This window comes from Halictus rubicundus, chromosome 9, assembly GCF_050948215.1.
Source record: "Halictus rubicundus isolate RS-2024b chromosome 9, iyHalRubi1_principal, whole genome shotgun sequence".
Classification (NCBI taxonomy): domain Eukaryota; kingdom Metazoa; phylum Arthropoda; class Insecta; order Hymenoptera; family Halictidae; genus Halictus; species Halictus rubicundus.
This window is the reverse complement of record NC_135157.1, coordinates 14,112,582-14,127,721: the sequence shown is the minus strand read 5'-3', so window position 1 is coordinate 14,127,721 and position 15,140 is coordinate 14,112,582. Positions and strand designations below refer to the sequence as shown.

General features: G+C 43.8%; 1 protein-coding gene across 4 annotated transcripts in view; it reads left to right on the top strand.

Moving 5' to 3' along the window:
- Tty (tweety) overlaps positions 1–15,140 on the top strand; it is a 56,194-nt gene that overhangs the window by 26,714 nt on the left and 14,340 nt on the right. For all 4 annotated transcript variants that reach the window (XM_076793163.1, XM_076793162.1, XM_076793159.1 and 1 more), the window contains exon 2: positions 9,043–9,251. In XM_076793163.1, the coding sequence (XP_076649278.1) occupies positions 9,114–9,251 (138 nt within the window). In that variant the 5' untranslated portion in view covers positions 9,043–9,113. The remainder of the gene's footprint in view (positions 1–9,042; positions 9,252–15,140) is intronic.

Sequence of the window (15,140 nt, the reverse complement as noted above, 5' to 3'; positions counted from 1 at the left end):
GATTAAATTTTGTTGGAAACGGCGAGGAAAAAGTAAAAAATGAAATTTTTCTCGACTGCGTCTGGTCGCTGGGAAGTGCATCGATGCACTTGCGAAGCGTTGCAGTCGGCTGAAAAATGGAAAACAAGAAAACTCGTACACAATTTTCAGCATTTTCGATTTAATTGAATTTTTTTTTATATTATCGTTTGAAAGAGGGACAGTAAATTAATGCGGAGAGTTCGTTTTTCCTGGGCGTTTGGTCACTGGAAAGTGCATCGATGCACCTAAAAAGCATTGCGAATTGTTCGAAATAGAGGAACTTAAAACAGCAAAAAATTGTTCGATTTATCCCCCCCCCCAACCGGGTTTAAACGAATTTTTTAATCGAATTACCGATTAAAAAATCTAATTATTCGAAGAGGATTTCTTTGTTAAATGTTTCTGGAGCATAAAATCGGCATCCGAGCACTCATTGTGCTCTCGATTATTTAATGTTAAGTGCACGTGCATGTTGCACAAATGCACGAAATCCGCGGTCTAGTTTTGTCAGACAAAAGATATTCTTTTTTTTTTATCCTGTTCTTGTGAAACGGCATTTGAAAGTGGGAAGTTGCATGAACTTCCGCGGTCTATTGATCGCATACAAAATTCAGGGAAGAATGGAAATAGCAAGACAATAGAGTCCATTGTTGTAATGCGGTATTTACTTTCTTCAATTATTTTTGAACGACCCCAGAAAATTATGTTAACAATTATTTCGTTGCGAGGCGGTATTAATTATTTCTCAATATTTGATGATCATCCGATAAATTGGATAAGTATCCAAAAGAATATTAAACAAGCAAAATTATTAATGGTAACATTTTTTCTCATATAAAAATTAATTCAATTTCACAGGGGTTGGAAATTTCCCTCTTAAAGATCTTTACGGGTTAAAAAATTGCATACTATATTTTTCAATGATAGTACAAATTTTAAGGCATCTGACAGTAACAATGGTGGGGTTGTTTTCATAAAAAAAAATGCGAGGACGGATGCACAAGAGTTGCACAGTGCAGTTCAATAAATAATGAATCCCCGTATTTTTTAGTGCTGGTACGAGTGCTAGAATTGTAGTAAAAATGTTGAGGATATTTTTTGTTTGCAAAGAAGCAATAAAAGCGGCGGAGTTTCATTGCGAAAAATGCGAGAAGAACAGATGTACAGGGGGTGCACACTGCAGTTCAATAACCCTCGGCGCAGTCGATGCAGTTTCTTCGAATTGGCCTTCTAAAGCGGTTCACCACTATTTTCTATAAATAGCGTCGAATTAGGACGAAGGAAGTGGATCGTCAACGACCCCGAGTGAAAAAGAGAGGGAGAATCGTTCTAATAACATAATTGCCTCTCTGTGTCGCTCAATTAAGCGGCCCGCGTAATTCTTCCCAGCTTGTTGACGGAAACAAATCCGGTAACCGGCGAGAAGCGCCGAGAGAAGCTTCGTTTTCCCTTCCCATGCTGTCCTGCTGCATCCAACAATCCAATTCAGCAGCTATTCATTTTTTACATACCCCCTTTTTGCCGTAGCGAAAAATGCACCCCACAGCCCCCTCTGCAATAATTCTGTTTGATTCAATTTTTATAATAACGAGCATGACAAATTTGATTCTCGATCGGTGAAACGTTCGTTCGAACACGACGACTCTGGTATTTTTGAAAAAAAATTTAATTTCTGCGACTGTGATCGCACAGTGCTATTTTTATTTTCCCGTTTCATTGAAATGTAACGGCTTTGTAAAACGTTTATATTTTATATTTTTGCAGTCGCGGACACGTATAACAACCGTGTGACAATTTTCAAAGACAATTTTTTCATAGATCCAAATTTTTATATTCGATATTATACGACAGCTGTATTGTGGAGTAACTGCAATTATGTTTTCCGAATCCCTGTTTGTGTTTCACCGAGCTGTCATTTTCCAACCTTTGAACAGCAACCTGTTTCTCCCTTGTTAAGAACAGAATTCTGTTAAAATTGTTACGAGAGCAATTGTCGTCGAGCCGAGAGAGATAGCCCGATTAAATTATCCGGCATTTCTGTTACAATGGCTTTCGACAAGCGACACTTGACGTCTGTCATGTGCATTCTGCCACGGTGCAGTTTCCTATTACAAAATGGAGCGTTGCACGATCCAACGGTGCGTTATCGTCGTTCAAGCTCATTACAATAGTAACAGATCCATTGTAGCCACTGAAAGAGAATTGTTACATCTACTTACCAGGCATCATCTCCAATAATGCAGCCCCTGTCAACCATAATCAACTCAATTTTAGAACAAAAATTACCCAACCGTCCAACAAGGTTGCGACCCTCGCATTTAAAGACAAACTTCCTAAGCTTGAACATTCGCCGTAGGTATTGCATTGTTAGATAATTCAATCGTTAGCAAATGTTTATGCAAAATAATTGTTTGCATTAACTGCAAGATACGGGAGCTACATAGATAGCGTTTTGTGTTTCAAAATTCTTTGAAAGTTGTCACTGTGGTACTAATTTTTGCGATAAAATTTTCCCCCACGAGCCATGATATATCTCCCAGTAAATCGTCAAGGATAGCCATACAGGGTCCCAACCATAATCTCGTCCAATAAAGACATCAAACAATGGTTTCAAACGATCGGCCAGTTGAACCGTCTCTCAAGTTCACGGAGCCGGATCAATATTAATCGACGACGCCGGGCCCTCCGACGACCATCATGTCGACCAACCATAAGCTTTCGGTCAGAGTGGCCGGACGCGGAATTTCTGTCTGGCCTGCTCGCGGGAACGAGTTCACCGGGTTCTCAGGTTGTCGCGCATTCCGCGGCGATCGGCCCGAATAACTCTCCCGAACAATTCGCTGGCTCGTCTCGCCGCCACCGCTCTGTAATTATTTCAACGGTCGCGGGAATTCGCGACAGAGGGACAGAGAGAGAGAGAGAGAGAGAAAGAGAGAGGTAGGGCGGTTCGCATGATCATCCGAGTCACGTGCGCAAGGTCGCGCGTGCACTGGTATGCGGCTGCGGCGCGAGGAATCGCGGGAAAATCGGTCCGCCGGTGCAAAGATGCGACTGCGGATAGGGCGAGGGTTAAACGAGAACATCTCCCCGACGGTGTGTCTCGCGGGAACGAGTTTGCCATAAGAGAATTGCACAAGAAACATTGTCCTTGTCTCCGGGGAAAAAACAAAATCGTAACGATCATCCTTGGTTCTAACGAAACGTTTGAACTTGTATTCTGCGTTCTTTCATCTCCAAAGAAGGATTTGATGAAATTAATTGTACTGACTGAAAAACGAGGGATAGACTAGCTCAATTTTATACGAACAAAATGACGGAATTTTATACTTGACAAAACGGAGGGGTTTTAGGAAGCAACGTTCGGGTGCTCTATGTGAAAAAGGTCTTAGGACAAAGGGTTGAATTTTGGCTTCCAAACTGACGTTTGTTAAGCACACGGAGCCCCAGCAAACAAAAATTTCGTTAATTCCCAGTCCCGGAGAGAAGGTAGATAAAGGTCCGAGGGAAAGCGAAATTCAAGTGGCGAAACGGAACGAAGGGCGTCGGAGCTTGGACGGAGAGTAACTTCCGGGAGAAGAGCCGCAACAATCGGTAACCTTTTCCGAAGTTAATTCCAGGACGAGTGCGGAGAGAGCCGCATGAAAAATTCCCGCGGAAATTGGCCGACCGTCGAGGCATCCGGCATTAAAAACCGGAGAGACCAGGAAGAAAGGGAAAAAAGGGAGAAGTTCGCGTTCTTGTCTAGCCCTTTGTCTTCGCCTGGAATTCTAAACGCCGGCCGAAGCGCGGGCTACTTGCACAAAAAGGACGAAAGAACACCAAAAGAGAGGAAACCGGAGTTTTATTAACGGATAATTTTTTCTACACCCTCCTATTAGTTGTCTCTGCACGAACATTTTTTATGGGGTAACTGCAATAATGAATTTCACGTAGATAAATTTTTGTTGATCTCCTCTTATCGGTACTGTTTTTAAAAATTGTCCAATTGGTCGATATCTGGGGGTTGTCGACTCGTTGCCATTCCTGATTGTTTTAAACACTGTTGCGCTATTTATTCTCACGCGAAACTTTTTTGTAGGACAGTTTTAACATTGAATTCCGTATAGAAAAATTCTCTTGAACATCCTCCTGTTATTAACATTTTTAAAAATGTCCGATTGGGGGTAATTTTACTTGCCATATATAATCGCAGGGTACTACGATCTTAAAAATAATTCCTAAAAATCCCCGGCATAATGAATGAAGTTAATGCTTCAAGAACAACATTCAGCAAGTATAAAGCTCACGATCTACCAAAGAATATTCCAAAATTTCACACTCTGGATCAGTCACGCTAACCAAAAATCTCCAGAAAAAGCATTATAAAATAATCGAAATGTAGTAATTCGACTCTCTTCATCAACCGCCGATTAACTGCGAGCAAAAATAACTTCCTCGGGTTAAGGGAGACGGGGAAAAGGTCAAAGTTCGCGTTCCTCTCTGGCCCTTTGTCTTCCCGTCGCCATCCTAAACGCGGCTCCGAAGCACGTCGAACAAAAAGGACGAAAGCGTGCTGGGGGAGGGGGTGAAGAGCCTCGGAAGGGAGGAAGGGCAAGGGAAGCCGTCGGAGGCGTAGCAGAGGGAAGTTGGGTCCATTCTTGAACTTCCTCGCGGCGGTGGTGGGAACGTCGTGGGAACAGACCGCGGCTAGAAATATGCCCCCAGGCTTTTAAACAACGTTACATCTGCTCCGTCTCTTGACACAATGTACCCGGGTCTCCCTTCGGCGAAGGATGCCGCGATCCGAGTGTCCTTGTCTCAAGCTGAATACGATTCACGTGCTCCTCGCAAGACCAGCTTTATGGTTGCGCAACTGCCGCTGGGACACGCAGTGTTTGTCGCGAGGTGACGAGCTTGCTGAGCGAATCTGTATGACTGGATGCAAATTTACTGTGTTTTTCCTCGTAGATTCTGTTACGTCAATCGGATGCTGTGGATGTACCACTTATTTTTTTATTCCTTTTCTTTCATCAAACTTGGAACAGTTCTTTTTAACTCAATTTTTAGCGCATTACAATTTTTACAATAATCAGTACATTATTTTCGATTGCTGAAAGATTGATTGGAATATGACTTATTTTTCAAAAATAATATAGTCTCGGTTTCTCAATTTTGATTAGTTTCCGAACTAATTTAGATCATTTTTATTTTGCCTGTGAAAATCCGCAGTAATTACTGAAGAAAACACAGCGTGAAAATTGCGTCTATTAAGAAAAATTCGAGCGACCTTGATATGACCTGCAATCCTGCACCCGGGAAGAGAACATTGCTAAATTATGTCTTTCCGCGTGTCCAATGAGATTTGCGTGCAAAGTTTGATCGTGTTGGTGCAGATGGGAGGAATGTATTTGCAGTGTGTCGTTTAGTATCGCGAAAATGGTATCGAGGCTAGCCAAGGGAGACGATAAGGTGAAACCAGGGAAAATTCCGCGTGCAATTGGCGGTCCGGGGCAGATAACAGATAGCACAGCTCCGCGACGACGCATCTCGTTGACCCATTTTCGACGATTCCGCCGGAAACCATCAATTTCGAATAGTATCGAACGCATTAATATTCCATTCGGCGCTCGATTCGTCACTAAATCCTACGTTTTATCGGCTACGTATGACCAAGCTCTCGTTTTGCGAGAGACAATTTCTGGTTAAGGATAGAGAGAGAGAGAGAGAGGGAGAGGAGCACTTTGGCTCCCGAGGATAAGTCTCGAAATTGACGACGATAAAGGATGTACGCGTGGGCGTGGCTCCGCTGAAGAATGGATAGAATCGTGGTCTCTATGTAAATCGAGCCAGGCAAGCTATCCAATCGAACTCTATCCTCTTCGAAGCAGCTCTCTCATTTTGCTTTTGTTCTTGCCGCGCTGGGAAAGCGTGCACTTCGTGGCAAACTTCACTCCATTGGCCAACGTTTACACCCCCTGTCCTCGCTATCATATTTTACCGATCGCACACTCGAGACGCAAACAGTTACCATTTATCTGAAAGAGGAAACTTGGCAAAACTTAAAATCTCCTACGATTTTTATTGCTTGGATATTTAAATTCTACAATCCATCTTGTAATTTTCAATTTTGTCCATTAGATGTTCATAATTTAATTATTTTACCAGAAGAAGGAAAGTGGTACGCTTACGTTTCACATTTCACAATTACAGTTTTATTTTTGCCATAGTCAGAGTTCAGAGTTCGTTTTATTCGGTACCGGGAAATTCTGAACGTTCGCGTAGAAACGGAAGAAAATTGTACACAGAGGAAGTCTATTTTATAACGAATTAATTTCCTTTGTGTACAATTTTCTTCCGTTTCTACGCGAACCTTCAGAATCCACGATTCATGCATCCCTTCCACCTCAGCTTTGAATAAAATAAATGATAAAATGAAATTCATGATAAAATGCTCGCTTCTTCGCTAGATCAACTGGTTCTCCACTTCCCTCCATTTGTAAAATAAATAATTATCAACAAATATGTGAGTCTAAACACTAAATGATTCCAGGTAACACAAAATAAATGCAACTAGTTTTATTTAAACTGCATTACGGGCGTCACGGATGCGTGGCAACGCGATAATCTACAAAATGCCGGCTGATCCGCGAAAGCTGCAGCTTCCGGTGCACAGAGTCTGTTACCGTTTCCACAAACCAACATACTTGGTTCACAGAAATCCTCGTTATTTACTGGACAGCCTAATATTTGCCAGAGACCGATTACCCGATTTGGCGTGCCATTAAACCGACCGAGGAGGAGGGCAATTCCGAAAGAGAGAGCCAGAGAGAGAGAAAGAGAGAGAGAGAGAGAGTGAGTCCAATTTCATTGTCTGGACATCGTTTAGCTATACGAATCGAATCCCGGTCGACGCAGTTTAATCTTTGTTAGATAACGTCGGCCGATGCCGATGCTCCGAAAACGCTTTGCCAGGGACTGATTCAATTACGCTCGAAGCGGCGTTGTGGAAGCAACGAGCGCTTAATTAATGAAATCTGTGCCAGCTGCTCCACTCTCATCTCTCTCTCTCTCTCTCTCTCTCTATTTCTCTTCTACAGCTGGCGAGAAAGAGAGAGAGAGAGAGAGAGAGAGAGAGAGAGAGAGGAGAGAACACGTGCCTCGTCCGGAAGTATCTCGAGATTCTTTTTAACGAATTATTAGCCCTCGTCGTCCGGAGGGCTGTTTCACTGTCAACCGGGGACCCTGACAGTTACATCCGATTCGCCACGTGTCGCGATGACAGGCTGCCTCTCCGGCTAAGGATTTACTGTACTGCGGCTTGTCAGGGACATTGTCTGCGACGCAGTTCATGGCTGTGTGTCAAGGCTCTGTTGACAAACACATCGCTTGCCGATAGATCGCCATTGTTTGCGTAGGTTGCCGCGCAGACACACAGGAGACATTCCTTTTCAAATTACATCTTCCTACATCTCTTGTATTACGAGAAAATATAATTACGCATTAACACTTTGAACGCCGAACTAGAAACCCCAAAAATTCCATAAAATCGAAGTAAGTTATTTAATGAAATAAAAATTGCAAGAAATTAAATGTATGACTACCGAGTAATTCTCCAACTTTCTTGCATGTTACAGATCCTAATGAAGTTTAGTACAATGAATATATCGACGGAAAAATTCATTTTAAAACCTGCACAAATAATTCCGTCACCCACGTATGGGTGACGCGGCGACGAACGTGTTGATTAAAAAATTTTCCTAACCTTGATTACAAAGTTGCCGAAACATTTCATCGTCTGGAGCACTGATAAGAATTTATAAAACCAGCCGAGACAATTAACATTTCCATGTCGATCCGACCGTCGCAATTACTATAGTCCGAGGGTCGACGGGCTCGAAGGATCGAAAGCGAGTTTGCGCCGAGAAAAATCCCGAAGAATTTAATCCCGCCTCACCGATTATTCGTTCGAGCGGATTTTTGCCGATCGTCGAGGTTCTCGGGATCGCTGGAAACTCGATGTTAATAAACAATTTTAAATTCCCCGGCAATCTTTACGGAGTTATCGAACGGCCGGCGCGCGCCGATCTATTGGAAGCTGATCGGAGAGATCGTTTACCTTGGCCACCGTTTCAGGCGGCTGCGGCGGCGGTCTTCTCCTTTTTGCGAGGCTCGACGTGCCGGTGTGTGTGTTGTAACAGTGTGCGCAGGAAAATGAAAATTGCCGAGAAACGAGAAAATCGCGAGGCAAAAAAAAAAAAGAAAAAGAGAAAAAGGGCGAGAGGAATCTCGTGCTCCTGCCGAGAGAGACCTGCTCCGCGAATCGAGGAAACCGTTCCTTCGGCGAGGAACGCGGATGGGAAGCGTTATGCTCGCTTAATCCGGAAGGCATGCTGCATTTATTCCGCAGATTCGTTTCTGCTAATGATTAATTAGCTTGCGGAGCTACTCCGTGCCGCGCGATCCTGATTCACCGCTGGTTTCAGACGCTTCTACCTTCGCGATGCTGTTTTTACTGCTCGACGCGTCGTTTCTGTTAGCTTGTAATTGGTCGAGCCGGAGAAGTTGTTTTTTGAAACATTGTTGATTTTTTTTTTCTGTTTTACTGAACTTGAAATTACTCGGAGTCGAGGCCGGTTTTAGTTCATATTCTCTTTATATTGTCTTGTTAATATTGAGCTGGTCTCCATTTAATATTCGTGCTGGAATCCATTTAATATTCGTGCGATTTTTATCTTAATATCTGCTTGAATGGAGTATTTAATCCTTCCGGATGGCAGCTTTATAATTTCGAAATTTGTAAGATTTAAATCTAACGAAGTAAAGTTTCGATGAAATTTTATTTACAGGTTTGACTCGTGTTATTATACCAGAATAAATTGAATAAAAGACGTTGATGCTGTAATTTTGGGGGGGGGGGGACTCGTAAGAAAATTAATCAGCGTTTTCAAGTGGTCTGAAAATGCGAAACAGAGGACGTGGAAGAGGGAGAGAGGGAAAAATGCCGGAAGCGACTCTTAACCCGGTGACTGGTTGTTGTTGCAGGCCTCGTAGCATGTCTTGACGAGTAGGAGGGGCTCTTCAACGGGGTTTTCGGCAGACAAGGGTTCTCCAAAATGGCGGGCGGTCAGCAGCTTCCCGAACAGTACACGGTTCCGCTGCTCGCTAAGGTCTTCCACAGCCTGCCGCACCTCAACGTCTCTCTTCACTCGGTCAACAACACCTTCAATCCACATTCCGAAATCTACCTAGAGGTAAATCGACCATTCTCAATCACTAGTAACAATAACTAGTATAATATACTAGTAATAATTAGCCTGCGAATTTTCCGTTCAATTTGAACGAGTAAAATTATCGAGAGCATCAGCTTTTTAAAGTTATTGAGAAAGAGAAGAAATGTCCACTCGGTACCAATTTCTTGCAGTCGATGTAGACAATTTTTATTTTGCATAAAGATCCGCAGTGAGGATTAAACACATTCCAATTTTCGGGTGTACTTTCCGTAACCTCATTAATTATTTTCTCAACACGTTAACTGCCACGTCAGTCACATATGACTGACAGTGATTTTTGACTAGGTTTAAAAAATCATTTTTATCGTGACATGTCCAGATAAACCGAATTTTACTAGGATCTTTAGAATTCAAAAGGGTTAAGACAGCATCCGCTATAATACATTTTTAATCTCTAGTTTCGGTTTCATTAATTGAATTTCACCGATTTTGTGAGATTCTCTGGGGTTGATTTTTGCCACTTAACGTGTTAACAGAATATTTCCTCCTCAGACGAACATTTAGTTTTAGCTTCCAGTTTCTTAATGAGAACATTTTCATAGATCGTTTGATCAGGGCAAAATTCGCGAATTGCAAGGACGAAAAATCGTCGGAACGAAGCTCGACGTTTCAGGACCGATGAAATGAAAAGCTCGTTAAAGTTAGGCGAGTAACACGGTCGGTGAAAATTCTGCAGGAACGAATTCCGCAGGAGCCGTTGCGATCGGGGCTCGTGAGAACCGTCCATCGAGGTCTCGGAGAAGGTTTCCGGTCCAGCCGGAAATAAATCGCGTGTTGCAACAGTCTTGCACCGGCTAACATCGATATCCGAAAGCAATTCCGGCTGGGGATCCGTTTTGGCGACGGTACAAAGCGTGTTCCACGTTGATTTCGAACAAAATGGCCCCTCGGTCCTTCGTCTCTTTCCGAGTCCTTGCAGGAAATTACCGGAAGATTCTTTGGCAACGTTCTTCTATCTCTCCTCGCGGATTCGAGAAAAGACGCGCACCGTGGAACCGGCGCGCCGCGAGATAATGGACGTTGGATGTCGGAACTTTAACTTGATCCTAAGATTCGAGTATCATCAATTGTTTTTCCGAGGTAATGGAAAAGTTTCGTAATGGCCGCGGCGGCCGCTTAATCGAATGAAACTGTGTCTCGATCGATTCTGCTTGTCGAAATTCGCTTTGTCTTTAACGAGGACAAGGATCTTTGTTTATCGCGTGCGCGAATTGGTGAATTGCCAGGAGAAAGGCTGTTGTAATCAAGATTAGTAATATTCTTATTTTATTTGGCCCGAAGAAATTTTCCCGTGGAGGATTTCGTTGCTGTGTTTTGTAAAATGGCCTGCGAAAATGTATTATTTATATTTTAGCGGATCCTTAGTAAATTGAGGGTCTTATAAAAGAGCGGACTAACCACTGTGAATATAAAATAATTTCAAAAAGATTTTTAATATGAAGTAATGATGCTTCAAACAGAAAATTATGCAACTTTCAGCAGTTTTGCATTAAACATCGATCGCCACGCGTTAGCCCGAAAATATTACATGCGAATTGAAATTAGCGTCGCCGCGGATGCCGATTAAAAAGCGGTACGAGTCTTTTTAACCCCGCAGCAATTAGCGACGGGAAAAATTCCGCTTCCAGAAGGAAGCGAGCGAGAGAGAGAGCGAGAGAGAGAGAGAGAGAGAGAGAGAGAGAGAGAGAGAGCATTATTCGGTGGTTCGACTCGACACACGTCGAACCGCTCGGAACACGTTCGCTTTTTTCCCCCATCCACCCGTTTTATCGATCAAGATACGCACACAGCTACGAGCATGAATCATCTTGTACCTTCCCTGAGGAAGATATCAGCGTTTCACGTGGCCGGGCGTGTTCCTGTCGTTTTAAAATTCATCTTGAATAAATTTCGTATCCCGACGCTTAAACGGCCAGGCTCGCGTATACGTGATTCCCGAGAACGAGTCCCTAACGACCGGTGTCACGTACGTGCGACATCAAAGAAATAAAATGTTGCATCCGACGAAAAAGTGGAATTAAATAGGCCGCGTGGAAATTAAACTGTCATGTTCTCTGCAGAATAACTCCTCAGGAGACAATTCATTATTTTTTTCGTGAAACCTTCGCGAACACGTTCCTGACGTTCTCCTGATTAAAATGAGTCCAAAGACGACACAATTTTGATAGTATTTACTTGTTTAGTCCACGATACAGTGGGACCTCGATTATGCGAACCGACGTGTCTGAATTCCCCGCCATTCGTCCAAAGCTACCTATATATTGAGTGGTTAAAGTCCTTAGACTCTAGACCATTTTAATATAAATCTTTTATTTTTTTTCAAATTTAATTATTCTTACATAAACAAATTCGAATTTTAAATCATCTAGTGACTTATGGATCACTCTGTACAGCACAAATCACTGTACCAACCAGTAAAGCTATAATTAATATAGCTATAACTAATTGTTCCCTTACCAGAACACACGCGTCTGCCTGAACAGTTCGGATAGTAGAGGTCCCAGTTTATCGTGGATTTCGCGAGTAATAACGATCCAAATGGTATCGTGTTTGGTATCGTTTTAACCGGGAAAGAGTCACGGATATTCCTGTGATGGTATAATAAAAAAATCATTAAAAACAACCGAGTTGTATCACGGAATTAGTATCGTCCGACCGATGTGTCGGCGTTAGGGGATCAGAGAATACTGTCCGTACACGATGCAAGTAACATTTCGGTCCCGAAGTTTTCAGATGCATTGAGGAGACGTACCGTGCATCTAAAACTGGAAGTGCATTATTCCGCCACAGTGTTATCTCCGACTGCGAGTGAGCTATCGACAATCAGGGATCGATGGCAGCGAGTACGAGGCGTATCCTGTCGGGATCCAGACTTTTTCCCGTCGTGCACCGCGTCACGGTGGCCTGTCCCGAAGAATAAGGAGAGCCCAGACGGCAAGACGGTTCCCGGCGTGCTCCTCTTCCGGCAGAGAGTATTCCTGCTTTTCTTGTCCCGTCGAGACGGCTGTCCAAAAGGCGGCGTGTAAAGCTTCTGCATCGGGATGAGGATCATACGGTTCTCGGCGGCGGCGGCGTCGCACAGTGACGACTAGTGGGAGAGAAGAAGAAGAAGAAGAAGAAGAAGACGAAGAAAGGAAGAGGGAACGACAGAGATAAGAAACGCCGATGAGAAGCAGGAAGGAAAAGGACGCGTAGAAACGCAGCTGGATGCCGCGCGAGTGCACGGGAATCCAAGCTGTGTGTAACTGGAAAGCACAATGCCCGGGAAAGCTCAAACAATGCACAAAGGCTTTCGTATAATGTGCCTGGGGCAACGTGTGGGCTTTAACGGGCTCGGGACGTCGGACCGGTAACTAGCGACGGGATCGAGAACTCGCGAGTCCGTGCACGAAACAGTAGAAAAACAGTGGTGGGGATGGGAATCGTAGCAATTGATTCGAATCCGAGTCAATTACGTCGTTACCTCGACAGTAGGCTTCATTGTAGAATTGCTGGTAGCGATGGGTTCGATACCTCTGGAGCGTCTAAACAAATGCATACTGAGATGACACATTGTACGTATTTCTGACTCCATGAAATTACAATGTGACCAGTTGACGGGCTCAGGAGTAGCGATGGCCTCGAGAACGCGCTGTGTACAAGACAGAGAGTGGTGGAAATCGTAGCAAATTATTCAAATCTGAGACAATTGCTTCGTTACTCCGTTGGGGTAGTGGCTTCATTGCGAAATTGTTGGTAGTGATGGGTTCGAGACTTTCCAGACATCCGAACAAATTCGAATTATAGTGTGACTAATAGATCTTGACACTTGAAATAAGAGGCTGCAGTTTCAAGCTAATCTAGCAATTTTATTTGAGTACATTTTGTTGATAATTTTTCCACGAGCCTGTTCATTTTAGAATACCGCGGTATATCGAAAAGAAGCTTCACAAATACATGATTCACAGTATTGTTTACTGCAAGGTCTTTTCAACTATTGGCCGAGCAAACTATTTTTATTAATTCTGCTGTTAATTCAGCAGAAAATGGAGCCTGCGGTGAACAAAGGTGAACAATTTCCCGCTGGAACGTTTGTACAATTTACTGGAGGTTAAGGCGTCTGAAGAGGGTCGTTTCTACTGATTGTACTGTTGGTACTAGCTCGTAGCCATCGCTATGACGGGCTTCCCTCCCCCGCCAGCTTCTTGCCCCCTCGCTCCACGCCCATCGTGCTTCCCGTAGCTCTCGACGAGAAGCACGATCGCCTCGTGCAACGTCTTTCGTTGCAGATGTCGAGTGCACGAGAGCGACTTATTGGCTACGGAGCCCGATAGAGAGAGAGAGAGAGAGAGAGAGAGAGAGAGAGAGAGAGAGAGAGAGAGACGGATCTCTCTCGTTGCTTTCGAGCGATTCGATTGTCGCTCGTTTCGACACGGCACCGAGATCGGGAGAGGGCCACGGTTCGCCTTTTATCCCCTTCTTTCCGTTTCGTCGGGCCAACTGAGCGTGTTCCTCCTCTAATTGTCAATCGGGCAGGTGCAGAAACGGCATATGTTCCGCCGGAGGATGAGCCTCGCATTAATGTCGGTCAATTTTGATACCTTGTCCCAGCCTTTGTTCAGCGGCGCAGCCTCGAACGACCCGAATCTCCGTGCAATTTCGAGTACCCACGAACTTGGCAAGTTGAATCGTTTTTTAAGGATGAAAGGAAAGTTCGAGACCGTGATGGATTTTTGTAATTAACTACGGGGTCGTTGCACGGTAACGTCTCGATTTATGTGGAAACTTCTAGACACTGGAATGTCGATTACGTCCTGTATAAACGCTGTTCAATATTTCTGTTCCTTGATCGCTGGCTTGAACGTAAAAAAATAACTCTTTTGTGCCGAATGATTTCTTTATGAAAATGTCGCTAACATGTTCGTGACATTTTCCTGGTTAAAATGAGCCCAAACACGATACAATTCGGATCGTATTTGCTTGTTTAATGCACGATGTTGTGGAACCTCCATTATCCGAACGCTCGTGTTCGTTGTCTTCATCCTGAATTAAGCAAGCGAATCTGCTCAGTATTGTGTCGTGTTTGGACTCTTTTTAATCAGAAAAATGTCAGCAGTATGTTACAAAGAATTACAACGAAACATTGCAAAATATTTATTTAACCAAACAGTTTATTTCTGGAGGGATTGCGATTTCAAATGACACGATTCAGAACCTATTTTTGACAGAAAGTTCCTATGTTTTGGAGTACCAAAAATTGATGTTGAACAGAATTCGGAGCAATGAATTCTCCCCGAGCAAAGAATGATTGATACCTGATGAAATCAGGTTGCAACATAGTCTCAATCGTAGAAACAACTGTCAGAATCGGTGAGCCGTGCAGTCCGGACCGGTTTGGATCGAATTTTCTTTATTTTATCCCTGGTCGAATCGCTCGCGATAGAAGTGGCCGTGCTTTCGAGCATAATTGCAGTCGCTTCGCGATTTCCGGCGACGATCAAGCCCGCTCGATCGTCTGCGACGCGATCGCTTTTCGTGTGGGGAATATTTCTTATTCCCGCGCTTTCAACCACTTTTGAGGAGAACGACTTTCCTCCGCTTTATTCCTCGTTTTACACGCTTCGCCTTTTTTTCCGTCACTTACCCTGGCCATCCCCATCCCCTCTGTTTCAATGCTGCTTTTTCTGCCTCGCTCGGTCGGTAAATACTCGGGATCCTCCCCTTCTTTTATTCTGTTTAACTTTCTCTCCTTCCCTGCCTCCCGCGCCATCTTAACGCGCGCGTTACATACAGAATTTTCTCTTCTCCCCCATTCATATTCACAGTCTGTTGATCTTTATTTCTTACTCTGTCCGCGTTCGCGTAGTCGCC